At 51.7% G+C, this 17,983-nt stretch overlaps 2 protein-coding genes across 2 annotated transcripts; one reads left to right on the plus strand and one right to left on the minus strand.

The window, feature by feature from the left end:
* Positions 1-8,104: 8,104 nt before the first annotated feature.
* Positions 8,105-13,556, minus strand: idh3g (isocitrate dehydrogenase (NAD(+)) 3 non-catalytic subunit gamma). Its single transcript, XM_053848982.1, has 12 exons — positions 13,476-13,556; positions 13,270-13,317; positions 11,282-11,379; positions 11,100-11,215; positions 10,848-10,908; positions 10,648-10,780; positions 10,273-10,406; positions 9,346-9,448; positions 9,113-9,259; positions 8,946-9,040; positions 8,809-8,869; positions 8,105-8,567 (listed from the first exon to the last, which is right to left on the minus strand). The coding sequence occupies exons 1-12, from the start codon at positions 13,554-13,556 to the stop codon at positions 8,466-8,468; spliced, it is 1,179 nt and encodes a 392-aa protein (XP_053704957.1). The 3' UTR covers positions 8,105-8,465.
* On the plus strand, positions 13,175-17,615 carry fam3a (FAM3 metabolism regulating signaling molecule A). Its single transcript, XM_053849014.1, has 10 exons — positions 13,175-13,985; positions 15,134-15,165; positions 15,232-15,339; positions 15,462-15,485; positions 15,550-15,676; positions 16,002-16,060; positions 16,121-16,171; positions 16,239-16,323; positions 16,430-16,556; positions 16,900-17,615. Exons 2-10 carry the CDS (start codon positions 15,153-15,155, stop codon positions 16,996-16,998), a joined length of 693 nt encoding a protein of 230 aa, XP_053704989.1. The 5' UTR covers positions 13,175-13,985; positions 15,134-15,152; the 3' UTR covers positions 16,999-17,615.
* The last annotated feature ends 368 nt before the right edge of the window (positions 17,616-17,983 follow it).

Consider the following 17,983-nt stretch of genomic DNA (forward strand, 5'->3'; position numbering starts at 1 on the left):
GCTCCTGATATTTATGTTCGACCTGCCGCTCCTCCTCTCTGCAGGAGTGATCGCTGGCCTCCGCTGCTCCAGGCCAGCTGTAATTAACCTGCCATATGCACTCACCTCGCCGTCCACGCTGGATTGATACTTGGAGGCCTGCGAGGGGGGACATGCACAATGCACAGAGAGTGGGAGTCTTTGGTGGGGGGTGGGCTCCTGCTGCAGGTTAAGCTCACCGTGTGTGAGTCTGAGGAGCGAAGATGAATAGCTGCCAAGTTCAGCGAACAAGCCAGATGAGCTGCAGATATTTGTTTAGAGAGCCTTTTGACTGATTCACTGTTGCACAAGCACAGAGAGAAAGATGAAGTGGCGCAGCTGGAAACAGAACCTGACAATCGTCCACACTCCAGAGTCCCTTGCCGTAGCAGCCGGACACTCACCCTGCGTGAAGTTGGCTGTGATGGACCGGTCACCTGTCCCGGGTGGCTCCTGTCTCTCACCCCGTGCAGTGAGGATGGACTCCGGCCATCTGTGACCCCGTTTTTAGATCATGAAAAGGGGAGACGCTGCACAGCCAGCAAAGAGCCTCTGATGGGTGAAACTGGAGCCAGAAATGACAACAAGACCTTGTTATCAATCTCTGTGTTGCAGCTCCAAATGTTCTGGCAGAAGAACAGCCTGTACGGCCGTCCAAGTGTTTCTCACTGAGGAGCTCGGTCCACTTGTTGCTCAATGTCTTCTGTTGAAAATAACAAACAAAGGTCCATCGCGACATCAGCTCCCTTCCTGCAGTCGAGGGTCCGGCCCTGAGTCAATAGGCAGATGGACTGAGTGGTTGGTGGTCAGTACGACAGAATGATTTCAGCTTGGTGGTTTGAAAATAAAGTGGCAGCCAAGCATGAGAGGCTCAGCATCCTGAGAACTGCAGCTGGCAGCCTCTGAGGAGCTCATGTTTCTCCAGCCTCTTAATCCACCGCCTCTCAGATTTGTGGTCGACTAGATGGAGCGGCAACACAGGGCGATTGACTTGTGGCCTGGCCTGGATACCCAGCTGGGAAATCAGAGTTTTTAGAGCCTCTCAGACTTCTCTTCCCCTCCCCTCTTCCCCCGGGTCACTCTGGAACATGAGGTGAGCCGTAGGTGCGTGAAGTCTGGGAGTAGCTGCCTGGATGGTGGTACCTGAGGATCTGATCAGACCAGTTTGGACCGGGTCTGGGCTGCTTCCCCCTCAGGTGTTGTGCTTCTCGTCAAACTGAACGGTTGTTGATGTGGTACAGCGAGTGGAAAGTGGTGGGCTCGTGTGTCAGGCATGTTCCACGTGTCGACGTATGGCACACGGCGTGCGTGCGCCTGCTGACGTCATGTGCTAATGATGATGATGATGCTGAGGGTGTTTGTTTATCTCCGGCCATGGAAAACGCTGGAGGAGCTTGAATGGAGGCAGTGTGGCCGAGCAGAGCCAGGAGAGAGTCGGCAGGGACGATGGAGCCAGGGGACGGCGCTGAATGCTTCTCTGTGTGGGCAGCTGCAGGAGAGAGTGGCACCTTGTCTGATCAGTCAGATCACCGTCTTCCTGAGCCTCTGGGATTCACTCACGTGTTGGAGAAGATTCTGGTGACTGTTGTGATTGATCGCCGTGTTGGAGGCAGAGTCTATGCTCAGTGAAGGACAACAGAGGGGCAGTGTCAGGTCCAGAAGGTTCTTGAACGACTGAATGGATGGATGGATGGCTGGCAGAGTCTGTGGACGACCAAGACTCACTCTCTTGCTCTCAACAAACAGACATCCAATGCAACTCTTGAAACCAGCTGCCCTCCCAGCTGGGACTCAGCTCTTTGATCAAACCCGCTGTCAGACACACTGCTCTGTGAACAATCATGGCGAGTCAGAGCTCTCCAGTCTGTAAGGGGGTGAGTCAGGTTCTCATTAGACTCGTGGAGGCAGAGCCGAACAATGATCTCAGGATGGTGAATGGGAAGTAGGAAACTCAGCAGCAGGATCGGAGCAAGGAGGGAGACGCTGAGGAGGGTTGCCTCACCTCAGACAAACCTGATAAAGAGAGTGTTTACTCTCCTGTTACACCCAATGAAACTTTCAGTGCGTCGTTCATCGTCGTGTTTTGGCAAGGTGTCGGGTTCTGCTCCATCTATTCCTGTTAGCATAATGAAGCCCCTCGTGTAAAATGAGTCTTAGCAGCCGATCATGAGTCTTAGCACCCGACAGCCGGACCCTCTCTGATCTGCTATGCTCTCCACACGCAACTATGATCATTCCTCTTGGCTCTGGCTCCTCATCAACACTTCAGAGAAGGTGTGAGACGGAGGGCGCACGGGCGCTCTGCACCCTGGCGTGATAGTTGCCTGTCTCAGAGCCCGTGTGCCGGATGGTTCCATGGCGGTGATATGGACCAGTGGCTTGCATCAGCGGCAGCAGGACAACCACAGAAGCCAGCGTGAGTCAGGAAACCCGCAGGAGTGAGGAAGAAAAGAGCAAAATAAACCACCTGAGGTGAGGGGAACCATGCTCACTCAAGTCTTCACCTTTCGCTTCAAGTCAATCAGCTCCACAGCCACTCCATGACTCCAGAGACTGGGAAATGTTGCAGAATAATTTACGACAATGAATTATGCTCTGCTTAAACGGTCGATCTTTCCTGGAGCGGTGTCTGGGAGTGTGTTCATCCTTGGGCCCAGGTCACAGGTAAATCAAGCAGCCGCTGGCAGAGAGGTAAATCAGGCCGCAGCTCTCCGTTTACATCTGCTGCACCTTCTCCTGACGTGTGTTTGTCAGAGAGGAGGCCGAGGACACCAGCACGTGGACCTTCTCTGACTTGTTTCTGGTGTCTGGCTGGTCTCTGGAGCAGGTCTCAGCTGGGCTCCTCTGCAGATTCAGGCCAGCGTCAGGGATGTTGTGTCACATATGTGCAACTCTTGATGCTACTGAAGGAACCAGAACAACAAGGCAGTGTTCACGTGGAGCTGCTGAGTCTTCAGTGTCCAGCGAATGAGGCGAGAGTTGAACACCTCCCTGCCCCGTGTTGCTCTGGCAGGGTGAGCCACAGCTCTGTGGCAGCTCTGGATCTCACACCCCGATCGTACTGCAACGGTCCAAATGGACTGACGTCGTCGGCTGTTTTACTGCTCACGCCGCGCTCTTCACCGCAGAGTGACCATCAGGAACTAATAGGTTCCGAGTCAGGGCCCACGGCAGGCGATAACTGCAGAGTAAACACCCGTGGGTGGCCCCGGGTCCTCCCCGCTCGGCAGCGGATGTGTGGAGCACAATAGGTCAGATCATGTGTGCCGCCTATAAACAGGCCCCCGTGGCTAAGGGGCTCCTCTGTTTGCCACCACGCCAGCAATTAGCCGACAATCCCAGAGATGGAAACACAAGCCGCGCCGCATTCACCAAATGGAAACCAATCGTTTCTATTAACTTTTGATGGCACATAGACAAGGAGCAGGACTTAGGAGGGTGTCGGGGTATTTTTAGAACAGTGGGGTTCTGTGTGTGGAACAGTGGGGGGATTAGTGTGCCGCTCCGGATTATATTTCCATGGAAAAGTAGCCGGCAAGCGAACAGGACGTCAGGAGGGCTAGGAGCTGAGTGACAGTGTGTCGCGACATGCTCCCTCCCGTGTCCCCTCACCACACACACACACACACGCACTGGACTGCATTACACCTCTGCTGCAAACATGTCTGAGAGCTCTTTCCAGCGTTTTGGATAATCATTTAATGGTCGAGATTTTAGGAGAAATGTTTGTTGGCCTGGAGGCGCATTACCTCATGCAGGCAGAGAGTTTAGCGTCGCACCTGGACGCCATCGGCTCCTTCCACTTTTCCTGCCAGTGCAGTCGAGTCAAGCCACTGTGGTCGGCCTGAAACGCTGTTGAGTCAGTGGACTCGGAAGTGCTGATGCTCATCGGGAAACTCTTGGATGGATCATGTGGAGTCACTGTTCTGCAATTACTCGACACAGTTGTGCAGAGACTCGTGCAGAGACTGGTGGGGAGCAGAGACTCGGGCTGCTGTTTTCCACGATCGTCTTCCAAAACACTGCAGCGGCTCCCTGGCAGCGAAGCTTACTTGGATTGTCATGGAGCGACTGGTCGACTCCGGCGTGGCCGCTCATGCAGCGATCCTCTCTCCTCCGCCTTCAGCACTTGATCTGTGTTTCCCAAGCAGTTGTAATTGCGAAATGAGTAAAATAGATCCACATGTCAGCGACAGACTGGAGCTCAGGCGCATTGTTTTGGCAGGATCAGGCCAATGATGAGAGGAAGCCATGGATGAGAAAAGTGCAGGGGCTTTGAAGTGGGAAGAGGACGAGGGGCCGCTCAGGTATGTGAGTGTGAGCGCTGAAAGAAGCATCAGGTCTGAAAGAATGTGAGGAAAAAAAAAAGGCAGCGGAGCCAGATCGCGGCAGAGGGGCCAACAACAACAGCGTTTTTCTTGCGGATATGAGAAATAATTCGTCTCAAGAGTATTAAAAACAGATCAGACGAGCATTTGTTATGATGGCGGACATGATTCCCCACTCCCCAGCTCATCCCGTCAGCAGTAGGCATCAGAACCACCCGGCTTCTTCAGCGTGAGAGAGCCCGGCTAATTGAGAACAGTAAAGGCTCCTCATTCCCGCAGGATTGAGCTGGCTGGACGGGAGATATTGAGAGATGAAAGACGCTCGGCTTCTGTCTGTCTCCGGTGTCCTCAGCAGATGACGGACATTTGTTCGGTGAGTAACCCCAAGTGTGGGCCAAGCCGAAGGTGCTCCAGCAGTGAGGACCGGCCCAGCCCTGAAGGACGACAGCAGTCTGATGATGGTAGACCATGGTAGCATGTGGCAGGGGGTCCGGAGTCCAGCCCCCCAGCTGGGGTCAGCCACTCGCAAACAAATCAAAGCTGAGTTTTCAGGTGGATTTACTGAATTCTGTTTTCATCAAAACAGTTTAGAAATGGTTTGTTTTGTGGAGGGAGTCGCCGGGGCGGGGATGGAGGTGGGGGGGTAGCTGCCTCCGACAAACACAGGAACTACACAGACAGATGACCTTTTTTGACATGGAGAGGCCGAGCGGTGGTTTGATCAGCAGTTGAGCCATGAATTATTCCTCAACAACAACACTGTATTTCTTCTGCTTTGTTGTGCTGCTGCTTCAGTTTCCTGGAGTGGGAATTACCGCTGACTGTGCGAGAGTCGGGTGTGTGAGCCTGCGTGTGTGTGCGCCATGGAAACAGAAATATCACCAGCGTTGATGGCAGAAGGAAATCTAATCCTGTCTTTGTGTTGAGGAATTTCACCGGCGGAACCAGTTTGGTCCCGGCCGCGTCTCATGTCCGTCGCTGCTCCGCTGCTGCCGAGTGTCGACAGCCGGGAGGGAAGCCCCACATGTGGCGCTGTGATGAGCTCATGATGAGACAGATGAAGGAGCAGTCCTGAGCCAGTGGGAGGAGGAAGCTGCGTCTGAATGATCTGTGACATGTGGAAGATGACCAGGCCAGGTCCATGGTGATGGTCAAGCTGGTGTCATTAGGATGTCAGAAGGATTTCAGTTCTCCCCTTATCGAGCGTGACCTGGGAGTCGGAGTCATGACAGGAGGTCCTTGTGTGTGGAGGTCTGTGGGGACTTGTGTTGTGACGACGTCCAGGCCTCACTGAGTTTACAGAGAGTAAACTCTGGGGATGATGAAGGTTGAGGAGCAGCGTGATGTTGTTGAACTCATCCAAATCTGCGGCGCAGGACTGAGAGGACCTCTGAGCGCAACGTGGTCCTGGGGTCTGATGGATGCAGGGTCGCTTCTACTGCGTCATATTTACTTTACTAATTGCAAGTTTGGCAACAGGTGGGAGAAGTCGGCGCTCTGACTCACGGATGGGACTCCAGAGACTGCGAGATTTCGCCTTCTCTGTTTTAGCAACCGGAGCAAACACTCTTTCCCCCCCACTGCTGTGTGCTGAGACTTGGGGGTTGCCGAGTTGTCAACGTGCCAAGCTGCTCCAGTTTCAGGGGCGCAGTGATGACATCATGCTTGAGTCATGCGTGTTGTGTTCGTGTGATGTAACGCTGCGCCGCACTGACCTGTCACTCACAGATGGTTCGGACCAACTGGCTCCGACCCGCACCAGCACCGCCCGCTCTGAAGCTGCTCGACATCAATTCATCACCAACACAAACTGGACCAGATGTGTTGACCTCGCACCCCTGTCCACACACACACACACACACACACACACACTGTGAAGCAGTGAGAATCACACACAAGTACATGCACAACACCCAAACGGGTTCTCTCATTTAGACAACATAGTTAAGCAGCCGGAGAGACACACATGCGGGCTTGTGTTTAGACACACACACACTGAGGTCTCTTCTCAAAATCCATCCCGCACTCCTCACTCCATATCAAAGCTCTGCGCAGTTGTGAACGTCAGAGTCGCAGCAGGTGACTCGCTGGTGACTCGTGTTATTGGGTCAGGTGTCCTGCAGTTACCTCATGCTTCTGTCGTCTGTGGCGCAGCTTTTATTGTGGCGGGTCAGAGGAAGATAAGTGCTGCTGAACTCCAGGAGCTATATTTATATTCCGGCACATTCAGTCCCACTCCACACTAAAACCTCTTTATCTCTCCCTCCCTCCCTCCCCCCCCCACGCTCTTCACCCATCCTGCCAAGCCCCTGTCAGCACGGACCACTCTCAATTCGCTGCTGATAAGAAGTAGAACCTGCTCGTCCTCCTCCTGAGGCAGAACATGAAGACCCTGAGAACACGGCGTTAGAGGACAGGCACATAGCCCACGGCTGACGTCGCTGATGCGGCGCCGCTGTGGAGCATGTGGACTGAGCGCTTGCAGCTGTCTGACCCGAGTGCTGCTGAGGGAAGACTCGCTCTGGAGGCTACACAGCTGCACTGCGGGAGTCACAGACCTGCCGCCAGTCCCAGTCAGTGAAACTCAGGTGAAATCTGTCACCTTCACCTGGCCCTCAGCCGTGAGTCCAGATGTTCAGTTGTGGCAGCCATCTGCACGGGCCGTGTGAGGTCCCGTCCAGGGCGGGCAGGGATGAGCTGAAGGAGCTTCCAGAGATGTCCGTGAGCCAACTTGATGACGTCTCTGGAAGACGAGTCAGCGAGTGTCTGATGCCAAAGCACACACGTGACGTCCGGGGCACATCCAACTGCAGGTCCACAGATCAGACGTCCTCCTGCAGAACCTGCCTCATCATGGAGATTTCAATCTGAACGACACGTCTGACTGTTTCATCACTTGTGAGGGAGAAAATGAGGATTGATGAAGCTTAATTAGAAACCACGTTATCTGTCTCTTCATCTCATCAGCACAGAAAAACTTCAGACCAGAGTGAAGAAGAACTCTAAAATGTCCGCTCCATTTTGGCTGTTTGAAGAGCTGTGTTTCATTGCTGGTTTGAAGCCTTGAATTGGATCATTTCCAGTTTGACTTGTGACATTTTCAGTTTCATATGAAATATAAAAACTAAAACTGGAAAAAGAACCATTTAAAAATATGGACTCTGAACAGCACCGGAAAACAAAAGAGGTGGTTGTTCCTCCAGACAGAGGCTTCTTTCTAAATGACAACTATTTTTTATGTCGACACTTTTATTACCAACAATAAAAGACAGCATTCTTTCACGCTTTAACTTGAAATGTATCAAAACAATCTGTTCATAGTTTTGTTTATCAGTCACGGTGAACAGCTTCTCCTGTCTGAAGGTGCCAGTTGCCAGAGAGGGAGTTGAAGCGGTTTGGTTTCCTCTCTTCTTCCTTCGTGCTTCATTCAAGAGAAGCAGCTGGTTTGGTAACGTGTCAGGAGTCACTCAAGTCGACCGCGCACAGCGCATCCTAGTGGACAGTTTGAGGAACAGCTGAACCTCTCATGAAGGAGAGTCCGTTTCATTCTGTTGTTTACGAAGCAAAATCCGAGTGTAGTAAATGGCTTGAAAAGAGAATAGTGCTGACTGATGTGTTGATTTTTAATATGACCTTGCCTTTGTTGGTCAGAAACCTTCTCCTTAAAATGGACGGTTCCGTATAATCACCTCTTTATTTAGTAGAGATTTTTAAATGTTTGGCCTTAAATGTGTTATAAAAAGACATGTCATAAAAAGGAAGATACGGTCTTCAACATGGTTTTCATGGTTTTTATTTCTCTCACGCAGTTTACAGTACCCCACATTTAACTCTTGACCTCTGGGGGTGAACACACACTACAAACACCAACAAGGATTGTGAAGAGCTCAAACTCCTTTCCTCTGTTGTGTTTGCAGAAGCATGGAAACAAAGAAAATGTACAGAGTGAGACCTCGCTCCATCAGCCGTGATTGCACAAACCTTCTGGATCTTTGGTGAGTCGACCGGAGTTTTACAGTTTAGCAGACTGAAACAGTCTTATCTGAGGTTGGCCGGACTGTTTGAAACCGTTGCTATGGAAACAAGTTACATGTGCAGCAGCAGGCCCGGGGTGGAGGTCTAGAGGTCTGAGGTGAGCTGGCCTTTGCTCTGGATGCTCCTCATGATGGACTGGACCACCTCAGACGTGGTGCCCTGACCCCCCAGGTCCGCCGTGTGCAACTGCAGACAAGCAGAGGTTGATGAACCTGAGAGCTGAACTTCTGAGGAACATACTCAGCTCATCATCTATGTGGGTCATGAGAGGTGCTCAAACTCTGCTTGTTTTCTCAGAAACCAAAACCTGACTCGAGTTTCAATCTGAACAAACCGGCCGGCGGGCTGCTGAGCCAAAACTGGGTCAGGAGAAAGTTCTTTGTGTCTGTGCTGAGGGCAGAACCGGGTCGGGTTTCTGCAGACTTACCCTGGTTTCGTTCATGGTGGAGAGGACGGCGTTCCTGATCATGGTGGCATAGTCGTTGAGCCTGCGGACACGACAAGTCCAGGTCACACGCGGTCGCATCCGAGACACGAACCCAGGCCCGAGAAGGACCGACTCACTTCAGGTGGTCCAGCATCATGCAGCTGGCCAGCAGCATGGCCGTCGGGTTGGCAATGTTCTTCCCTGCTATGCTTTTCCCTGTGTTCCGGGTCGCCTGGGTGAGTGGGGTTGGGGTGGGGTGCGGCGTGAGACATGGATCATCGGTGTGCAAGAGTGTGTCTCTTACCGTCTCAAAGACCGCGTAGGCGCTCCCGTAGTTGGCACCGGGCACCAGACCCGGGCCGCCCACCAGGCCAGCGCACACGTTGCTGACCACGTTCCCGTAGAGATTTGGCATCACCATGACGTCAAACTGCTGCGGTTTGGACACCAGCTGTTGAGACGGAGACAATCGGTGAGGACTGACTTGGGACAAGGACCAGTGCTGCCAGCGAGAGCTTCTAACAGCTGCTGCCTCACCTGCATGGTGGTGTTGTCCACGATCATGCTGTCGAAGGTGATGTCAGGGTAACCGGACGCCACCTCCCTACAACACTGCAGGAACAAGCCATCACCAAGCTTCCTGGGGAATGGGGGGGGGGGTCAAAGGTCAAGAGCAAAGAGTCAGTCATCATCTCACACTGCAGAACTGAAACACCTCGGAGCAACGACTCAGTAATGTTTCACTCAATGACATGGGAGTCTGGAGCGGAGTAGCAGGGGGCCCTCTAGTGGACGCCAGCGTCCCCACACATAAAACGATCAACTGCCAGATGTTGGATCTACAGCATTCATCTATGGCTCCGAGCATCTCCGAGGTCAGCGGTGATAACTCCCACCAGCCAATCACAGCTCTCCACAGACACACTCCCCCACAGCCACAGAAAACTCACCTCTTTGGTTCTGCTCAAAGGAGCTTCCTCTGGAGCCAACAGTCTCCGGGGGCCCCTCATGATCCACCCTAAACCGTGGAGCTGATTATGCTGTCACGCTGCTGCGCAGCATTTTCCACTTCTCTAATCAAGAGGCTTCAGCAGCCAGTCATGACTCCACTCTGACAATCAGCCGCTCAGACGAGGCATTCATTCAGTCATGCTGCTGTTTGTGCAGGAGCTCATCATCCTGTTTACAGGAAACTCAGCACTCCTCAGGTCACATGACGGACCTGCAGCATCCTTTCATTACCACGGACGCTGGAGGTCTGTGTCCAACATCCATGAGACGCTTAGCTCCTCCCAACACCCATCTATGAGGCACATTCAGAACAAGGAATATGAAGCAGAAACGACTGCCATGACGTGCGGGTGTGTGGGAGAGAGGCCGCCGGTGAAGAAGGAGCTGACTGGAGTCAAGATGGCAGCAGGCTAATCTCCCTGTTCTGGATGGTTCTGAGGTGCAACGACTCACATGATGTTGGCCTTGTGCACAGCTGTGACTCTGCGTCGTCCTTTCTCTCGCGCCAGCTTGAAGGCGTAGTCGGCGATCCTGAGCGAGTTGTTCCTGGTGATGATCTTCAGGCTCTCCACCACTCCAGACACACTCTGGGGAGAACCGGCAGAGCTGGTCAGCACATGGGCCGAGCTAGGCCGACCCCACTGTCGCCGCTTGACCTTGACCTCAGCCTGGTCACATGACACTACACTAGTTTCACTTCAGAGGTGAGGGAAGCTCAGAGGTGCAACTGTCAAAACATTGCGTGATTCGAGAGTCTTGAGCTCGGCGGTCGAGTTAGTAGTGTCTTGACTCGGTCTGACTCAAAGCTCAAGGTCGTTCCACACTGACCTCGTGCTCCAGGCTGCTGTACTCGCCCTCCGTGTTCTCCCGGATGATCATGATGTCGATGTTCTTGTGGCGGGTCTGGACCCCCGGGAGCGACTGGCAGTGCATGACGTTGGCGAAGAGGTCCAGGCTGGTGCTGGTTGGCCCACGAGGACGTTAACAAAGGAACGTTTGGCGGAGAGATTCGCTTTGGACGCACTCACCGGAGAAGATTGTTCCCAGATTTGACAGAAGCAGGCATGCTGTGTTTGGTCTCGATGTTTCCTGGCAGGACAGAACGGTTCAATGGCGACTGTTAGTGTTCATCCTGTGGCGCTGAAACGTTAGTCGTGCTGATTTTCACTCTGCAGGTGGGGGGCGCTGTCATCCACCATTAAAACATTGACAGCATCACCATATATTTGATCAAAAGCTTTCACTTTGACCCGTGTGTGTGTGTGTGTGTGCCGTGTTACCCTTCAGGGCGACTCCATTCCGGCGGATGGCGGTGATGGCGTTTTTGATGTCGTCCTCCAGCTCCTGGGCAGAGTTGACATGAACCACCTCGAAGTCCACGGGTACACAGCTGAACCTGGAGCACCAGGACACAGCGTTGAGACCAGAGCTTTCACTCTCCTCCGCACACCTCTCTCCTCACCTGAAGACCTCTTTGACATGGTTGAGCAGCTCAGGTCCGATTCCATCTCCAGGTATCAGAGTGACGGTGTGTCTTCCTCCGTATTTGGCTGGAGGAGGCTGCAGTGATTGAACAAGAACATGTCTTAACTGTAAGTCACAGGGCATCATTTAAAACACTGTCACTGAGTGTTATCATGCAGTGATGGTGATCATTTATCGTTGATCCAGACAGTTACAGGCGGTTCATGCCACATTTACACTGAAATACACTGATATTACACTTCACAAATAGCTTCCAATGGACTACTGAGGATTAGTTATTTTTTTGAGTGAACCGAGAAAGCATTGAACTAAAAACAGCCACAGAAACAGAGAGTGAACAAGTGTCACAGGATTGATGCTGGTGCAGTCAAGGCTCTACTTACAATGTTTTCCCTCTTTTCACGCAGACAGACAGCAGAGAGAGCAGAGAGATGGAGTTAGTTGACCACTGTAGAAGACAAAAAAAAACAAAACACCTTCCAGACCCAGAAACCGCGCAGGAGAAGGGACCAGGAAGCGGAATCTACGGTGGACCAGTTTGCAAGAGCTGTGCTGAAAGCTGGGTGGAGTGACTTCAGAACGGCTCAACATTTTCAGGTGGCATTTTTGGATGCACATTTCACATGACTAGTTTAACACGACTGACTTGACTGAAAACAACTGAGCTCCAAAAGAGATGTAGCTAGAGTAGCACAGTCATTCCTTAGAGACTCAGGGCACTTTCACACTGCAGTGTTCTGTCGCCCCCCGTAGAGATTCTTCACACCTCTGCCTCGCTCCTCGGCGAGCATCGCTCCGCGTTTTCACTTCTAACTTCACCCACACAAGGGCAGGAAATAACGCAAGGCTTTGTTCATGTGAATGCATCATAAGCAATACAACGGCACAGTTCATGAACAAAACCGGCCAGTAAAGGGTCTGATCGCTCTCTGGGTGGACAATATTGTTCAAAAACAACTTCTCAAACTCCCAGAACACTGAGGTGTGCAGCCGGGAGCTGCTGGAAAATTACGCTTGGGGAGGGGAGCGCTGCAGATTGATCCATGCTGCTCTCGCAACACGTTGAACACAGCAAGAGAGATTACTGACGATCGAGAAGGTTTTTATGTGTGAAGATCAGATCCCGACGCCAGAAATGATCAATGAATAGTCTGGTGATCTTGAGTAACTTGGGGAAAACCAGCGTCTTGCCTCTTCGCTGTCCTCATGCAGACCGCTGAGCTGCGGCGAGATCAGCACTGAAAATAGTTTCTGAAGAGCGCGGCATTATTCATTTAAGCAAATCTGTCAATAAAAGCAGGTGTTTATCAGCCTAATAAAGGCAAAAACACCCGCACACATCGCGAGTCCCAGACCGCTGCACTGTGCTGCGCTGCAGAGCGCAATTTTTCTGCGGCTCCCGGCTGCACACCTCAGTGTTCTGGGAGTTTGAGAAGTTGTTTTTGAACCATGTTGTCCGCCCAGACAGCGATCAGACCCTTTACTGCCCGGCATTTATCAGGTTTGTGTGGAGTTGCGCTGGACACGTAGTTTCCGGCATCTAGCGCTGAGCCGCCAGAGGTGTGAAGCTCACCACCCGCTGAAAGTTTCACGAGACAAAAGTGCAGGTCTCCAGCGGGGATCAGGTCCGCGGCCAAAACCCGACTCGCTTGTGTTCACATCTCAGACTTCTGAGACGAAAGAGCTTTGTCTCGAGATAGAACCCCTAGTGTGAAAGCACCCTCAGAGTGGAGAAGCTCTTCTGCACAAACCCAAACCTGAAGATAGTTATCTGTTTAACAGGCAACAACATGACTCAAGACAGCATTCATTCAGTTCCCCAGAAGAGACAACTGGGGTTCGAAAAGCCACAGTGTCTGATGAGATAAGTTTAGACTATTATTCTTCCCACAATGGGGATGGGGACAATCCCAACTGTGAAGAACTGCTCTCATCGCAGAACACTGTTCATTCTGACACACTCACGGTGTATGAAGAGGAGTTTCTGCGGCTCGTCCAAGTTGATCCGAAGACCTGTGGCGCATGAACACATCAGTGAGCAGGGTGTTAGCCTGACAGTCTCTTTGACCTTGTGTTTGGAACGAAAGCAACAGCGCGTCAGGGTGTTCGTGCTCAGACACACGGGAATTTAAAGGGAAACAATATTGGCGTAGATACGGTCGATGACTTACTTTGGCAGAGCTGCCTAAACGGCCGCAATAATAAGGATTCATCAGCTTTGACAGGGAGAGTGCTGCACCGTGGGCCGCCATCTTGAGTTTTCTGCGGAGACGAGGAGGAGGAGTCATTCTTGAAATATTTTTACGTCATAGTTTTTAAAACGGTTGGCAGGATATTGAATTATGTCAGAAATGTGGCACCCGCATATGTTTCCCATACCTGAGTAAAAATGTATTTTCTGAAAACGTGAGTTGTGCTGACGCATGCGCAGCTCGTCCTGGCTGGGCGTGACCAATATTTCCGGAAGGACCCAAACTGATCGATCCAGTGGACCAGGACGGGAACTCTGGCGCTTTCATTGACTGCGATCTCACTTATGGAGGCTTAGACTTTCATTCGTCTGTCTTCGTCCATCCGCCATGAAGAACCACCGCGAGTTCGTGTAGTCCATCAAAGAAGCGCGACTTGTCGTCCATCGATCAGAAACTTGTGGCCCAGGCCCGGTTCTCCGGATACATGAGGTGAGAGCGCCTTTTTTAACCGGACCTGGTCGCAGATGTCCTGTTTGTGAGTTGATCAAGGAGTTCTGTGATCGATATTTGCACTCGGGAACTTGATTCTGTTGTTCGCGATCCCCACTCTTCCTGTCCATTTGACACCTTTGCCATGTGTTCACTTCTCAAAAAAACTTGCTCCTTATTTTCGTTGACTGTTTCTTCACTTGCAAAGAACATCTGGCCTCTGTGGTCACGTCTGTTTCAGCCTCTTTGCTGTCGCGTGTTGGACAGTTGCACACACAGACCGCAGCAGGCTTCTTTTATGACTTTTTTTTTTTAAACGTGACTCAGGTGATGGTGCTGTCAAACATCACTGGTGGAAGCACTGTGGCATTCACAGTGAATGATGTCATCCGAACGCATCGCGTTTCCTTCACGGATATTGGTCATATGAATGTTGCCATGTCATCTTGCTTCAGTAGACGACTCCATGTTCAGAGCAGCGCGTCTGTTGAAGTGACTGACTCTGCACTGATCGACTATCCTCGTCATATCACAAATCTTTTAGCTTGTATTTATTCTGTAAGGAGTGCTATAGTCATTTTTTTCTGTGAAGCTTCAGTGTTGTTTTTGAGCTGTACACCTGTTCTGACCTTTTTTCTCTTGACATTTATCACAATCGACTTCAGCATTTGGTGTCTCAGTCTTCTGGGCGACTAACTTTTGCTCCAGACATCACTGAGCTGGCACCTGTCAGAGCTGAAGTGAACCCTGGTTTCCCTCTCAGGAACAGACAAGGAGCTCAGCTCACTGTGCTCTTGTTGCTCTGAGCAACTAAATGTTCGATGAGCAATGGGTTCAAATGGCTGAGGAACTTGCTCAGAGATGTCAATGTCTTCTGCGGTTTGTTGAGCTAGTCTGCTTGAGGGACCTGTCCCAGGTTGATTTGGATGTGAAAGAGAGACCCTTGGGCTGTTCCTCAGTCACGTCCTCTAAACTCTGCTCACTCATGTTCGAACACACGGTGCATGCATGACGCCTTGTTACACCACAATGACAAAAAAAGTGATCATTTGTCAAGTCGGAAACTGCCAGCCAAGCCACTGGTTGGACTCCTTTATGACTCTATCTGAGGACACACCCACTCATGCGGCAACTCTTTTTGCCTCCAGGTGGCTGACTGTGTGAATCATGAGGTTAACAGGTGAGTTGCCGTTTGTTCTTCTGCTTCAAATGCAAAGATTGCAGTTGATGAGTTGACCCCCCTCAGGGCCCCTGCGAGCTGTGGCTGCTCTTCTGTTGGTGGGACTCACGTGGCTGCTGGCCAGCGCCCTGTTCGGTGGAGACAGCGGCTCGTCGGTGCGGAGCTTCTTCATTGGTGAGTCACTGTGAGCAGGGCCAGGGTCACTCAGTGGGTCCTCCGTCAGCGAGGGAGCAGGTCTGATGACCAGACTGTGGATTGAGATCATGGACCAAATGTTTCTCCTCTTTTCTCCACAGCTAAACATGCAGAACCAACACCAGGTGAGAACCATCTCACGGATCGGGTGTTGCGTCACTAAACCACTGCCAACCTCCTTTGTTGCAGCTGAAATTCGACCTCGCAGATACAAATGTGGACTTTCGGCTCCCTGCCCGCCCAAACACTTGGCCTTCCGCCTGGTGTCCGGAGCCGCCAACGTCATCGGACCCAAAATCTGTCTGGAGGACAAGATGTGAGATGGAGCGCTCGCTATCCTCTTCCTGCTCTGTGGCGTTCATGTCCGTCTTATGTTCCTTGTTTCTCATTTTCCCTCACAACCGTGCCGCCAGTGCCGGCTGGTCTTCTGACAAATGCAAGTACTTCATCTCTCCCTCTGGTCCACCCGCAACTAGCTCTGGAGGCTAGTTTCTTAGGGCTGTAGATGTCACCGGTGCTGGTGGACTCAAACGGTCTGAGTCTGGTCTTCGCGTCTGTGTTATGCTGGGTCTCCCTGCCCCCCACCTGTAGATCAGCCTATAGTTCTTGTCCAGAAGATGAACGGTCTGCTTCTCATGTAGGTTGATGAGCAGCGTGAAGAACAACGTGGGCAGAGGACTGAACATCGCTCTGGTCAACGGTATGGAGACTGAGAAGCCTTTGGGTGTTTGGGTCTGTCACTGACGCTCTCCTCCTACAGGGGTCACCGGCGAGCTCCTGGAGACGAGGGCCTTCGACATGTGGGCCGGAGGTAACACGAAGCCGCAGCATTGATCAGGTCCGGTCCGGAGCTAACTGGACTGTGGTGTTTGATCCAGATGTCACAGACCTGCTGCAGTTCCTGCGACCGCTGTACGAAGGGACACTCGTCTTCGTGGCTTCTTTCGACGACGCAGCCACCAAGTGAGTCTGGTTTCTCTTGGCGTGTCGCAACTCTTCAGTTTGTCTTGAGTTTGTCGTTGAGGAAAGGCTGTGAAGGTTTGGTCACATGACAACTCTGCTGTTTCAGGATGAACGACGAGGTGAGGCGGTTGTTCGAGGACCTGGGCAGCACGGCGGTGAAGGAGCTGGCGTTCCGGGACAGCTGGGTGTTTGTTGGCGCTAAAGGCATCGAGAACAAAAGCCCGTTCGAGCAGGTACGTATTAATTCTGGAACGGCCCTCTCACCTCTTTGATGCTGATGTGTTCGGCAGATGCAGCTGAAGGTTTTGGGCTCGTACTGCTCATTTGGGTGTGTGTGCGTTTAAAGAAAATGTTCCACACCTGGTCCGGTTCTGTATCTGTGTTCCTGGTTCATGGTCACACTTCTGATCCGGATCGCTTTTTGTTGCTATATTTACTGTGTATTACTTTAAATGAGTTATTATGGGATGTCCTGAAGACGGGCAAGGGGGTGGCAGTCGAACAGCAGGAACCGCAAGTTTGAACTCTGGCGCCCTCTAGGGGCGGACAGCTTAATCCAATTCTAAATCTCTCCAGCGAATGAAGAACAGCAAATCCAGCAACAAGTACGAAGGCTGGCCCGAGTCCCTGGAGATGGATGGCTGCATTCCTCTTCGCCCCCCTCTGGACGCCTAGACCTGCCGTCAGTGCACCTGGAGGAGCGGTGGGATCCACATGTGCAAGACCATCGCCTCTGCTCTCACTCCTGGACCTCTGTGTGTGGACTCGCTTTGTTTTCATGTGGAAATGGAGACGAAGAGCAATGTTTTGGGAAGGTTGAGGAGAAACTCAAGAGACCAAATGTTTGACCAAAGTAAAACACCAGTGCGGCGGGAGTACAGGCCACTGGATCCACCAAGGTTTTCCTAGGAAACGGATCCATTTCCTCTCAACGGGAGACCAGAGGAGGCTTCCACGGAGCGAGAGTCTTCCTCTCTGCATGCGCCGTCCTCCTCAGACCTTCTGCTTTTACCACGCAGCGGCTCTAAAGACAGGTTTTATATTTAAATACAGTAATATATTTTCCAACTATGTAACTGTTGTGTGTTCGGTTTGACTCCCAGCTGCTTGCTCTTCGGGCCGTGTTTACAGATCGTCCTCGAAACATAGTTACTTATTTATTTCAACGCTTTCAAGGTCAGTTCTGTTTGCTGCGTGTGCTTTTTCCTGTGAAGGTTCCGTGTGTCTTGAATGTATCCCTCTGAAAGATCAGCTTGGAGACTTTTTTGAGATAAATAAACTGGTTTGCTAAGAGATCCAAGTCACTTTCTGGAATGTCGTGTGTCTGGCTCCGAGGGTCAGTGATTGGATCCAGCACATGGGGTGATCGCTGGGATGGATGCAGGGCACACCTTCTACTCTGATATCTTTTAAGAATTCCCTGTGCAAACAGTGCCTTGCAGAGCTTGCTCCAGAAACGTGTTTTTCCACCTTATTTGGTATTCAAACGCACCATTCCTACCTGCAGGTCAGTCAACTCAATCATAAACTGCTGCAGAGCAGAATGTCTTCACTGACAGGCTGAAACGTCACCTCTTGTGTTTCCACTTCCTTTTGGAATGTTTTGTTATGAAACCAGTGCGTGCAAACACTTTTTATGTCTTTCATTTAATCTCTATGA

The sequence above is a fragment of the Synchiropus splendidus genome, chromosome 18, assembly GCF_027744825.2.
Source record: "Synchiropus splendidus isolate RoL2022-P1 chromosome 18, RoL_Sspl_1.0, whole genome shotgun sequence".
NCBI classification, from domain to species: Eukaryota; Metazoa; Chordata; class Actinopteri; order Syngnathiformes; family Callionymidae; genus Synchiropus; species Synchiropus splendidus.

Bases quoted from the DNA above. Each gene is read 5' to 3' on its own strand.
- idh3g (XM_053848982.1), bottom strand. From the start codon at position 13,556: ATGGCGGCCCACGGTGCAGCACTCTCCCTGTCAAAGCTGATGAATCCT. The intron at 11,216-11,281 runs GTGAGGAGAGAG...CTGGTGCTCCAG, and splicing joins CATGTCAAAGAGGTCTTCAG to GTTCAGCTGTGTACCCGTGG. The intron at 9,449-10,272 runs GTGAGTCGTTGC...CCCATTCCCCAG, and splicing joins GTGCACAAGGCCAACATCAT to GAAGCTTGGTGATGGCTTGT.
- fam3a (XM_053849014.1), top strand. The intron at 15,677-16,001 runs GTGAGATGGAGC...CTTCTCATGTAG, and splicing joins ATCTGTCTGGAGGACAAGAT to GTTGATGAGCAGCGTGAAGA. The intron at 16,324-16,429 runs GTGAGTCTGGTT...CTGCTGTTTCAG, and splicing joins TTCGACGACGCAGCCACCAA to GATGAACGACGAGGTGAGGC.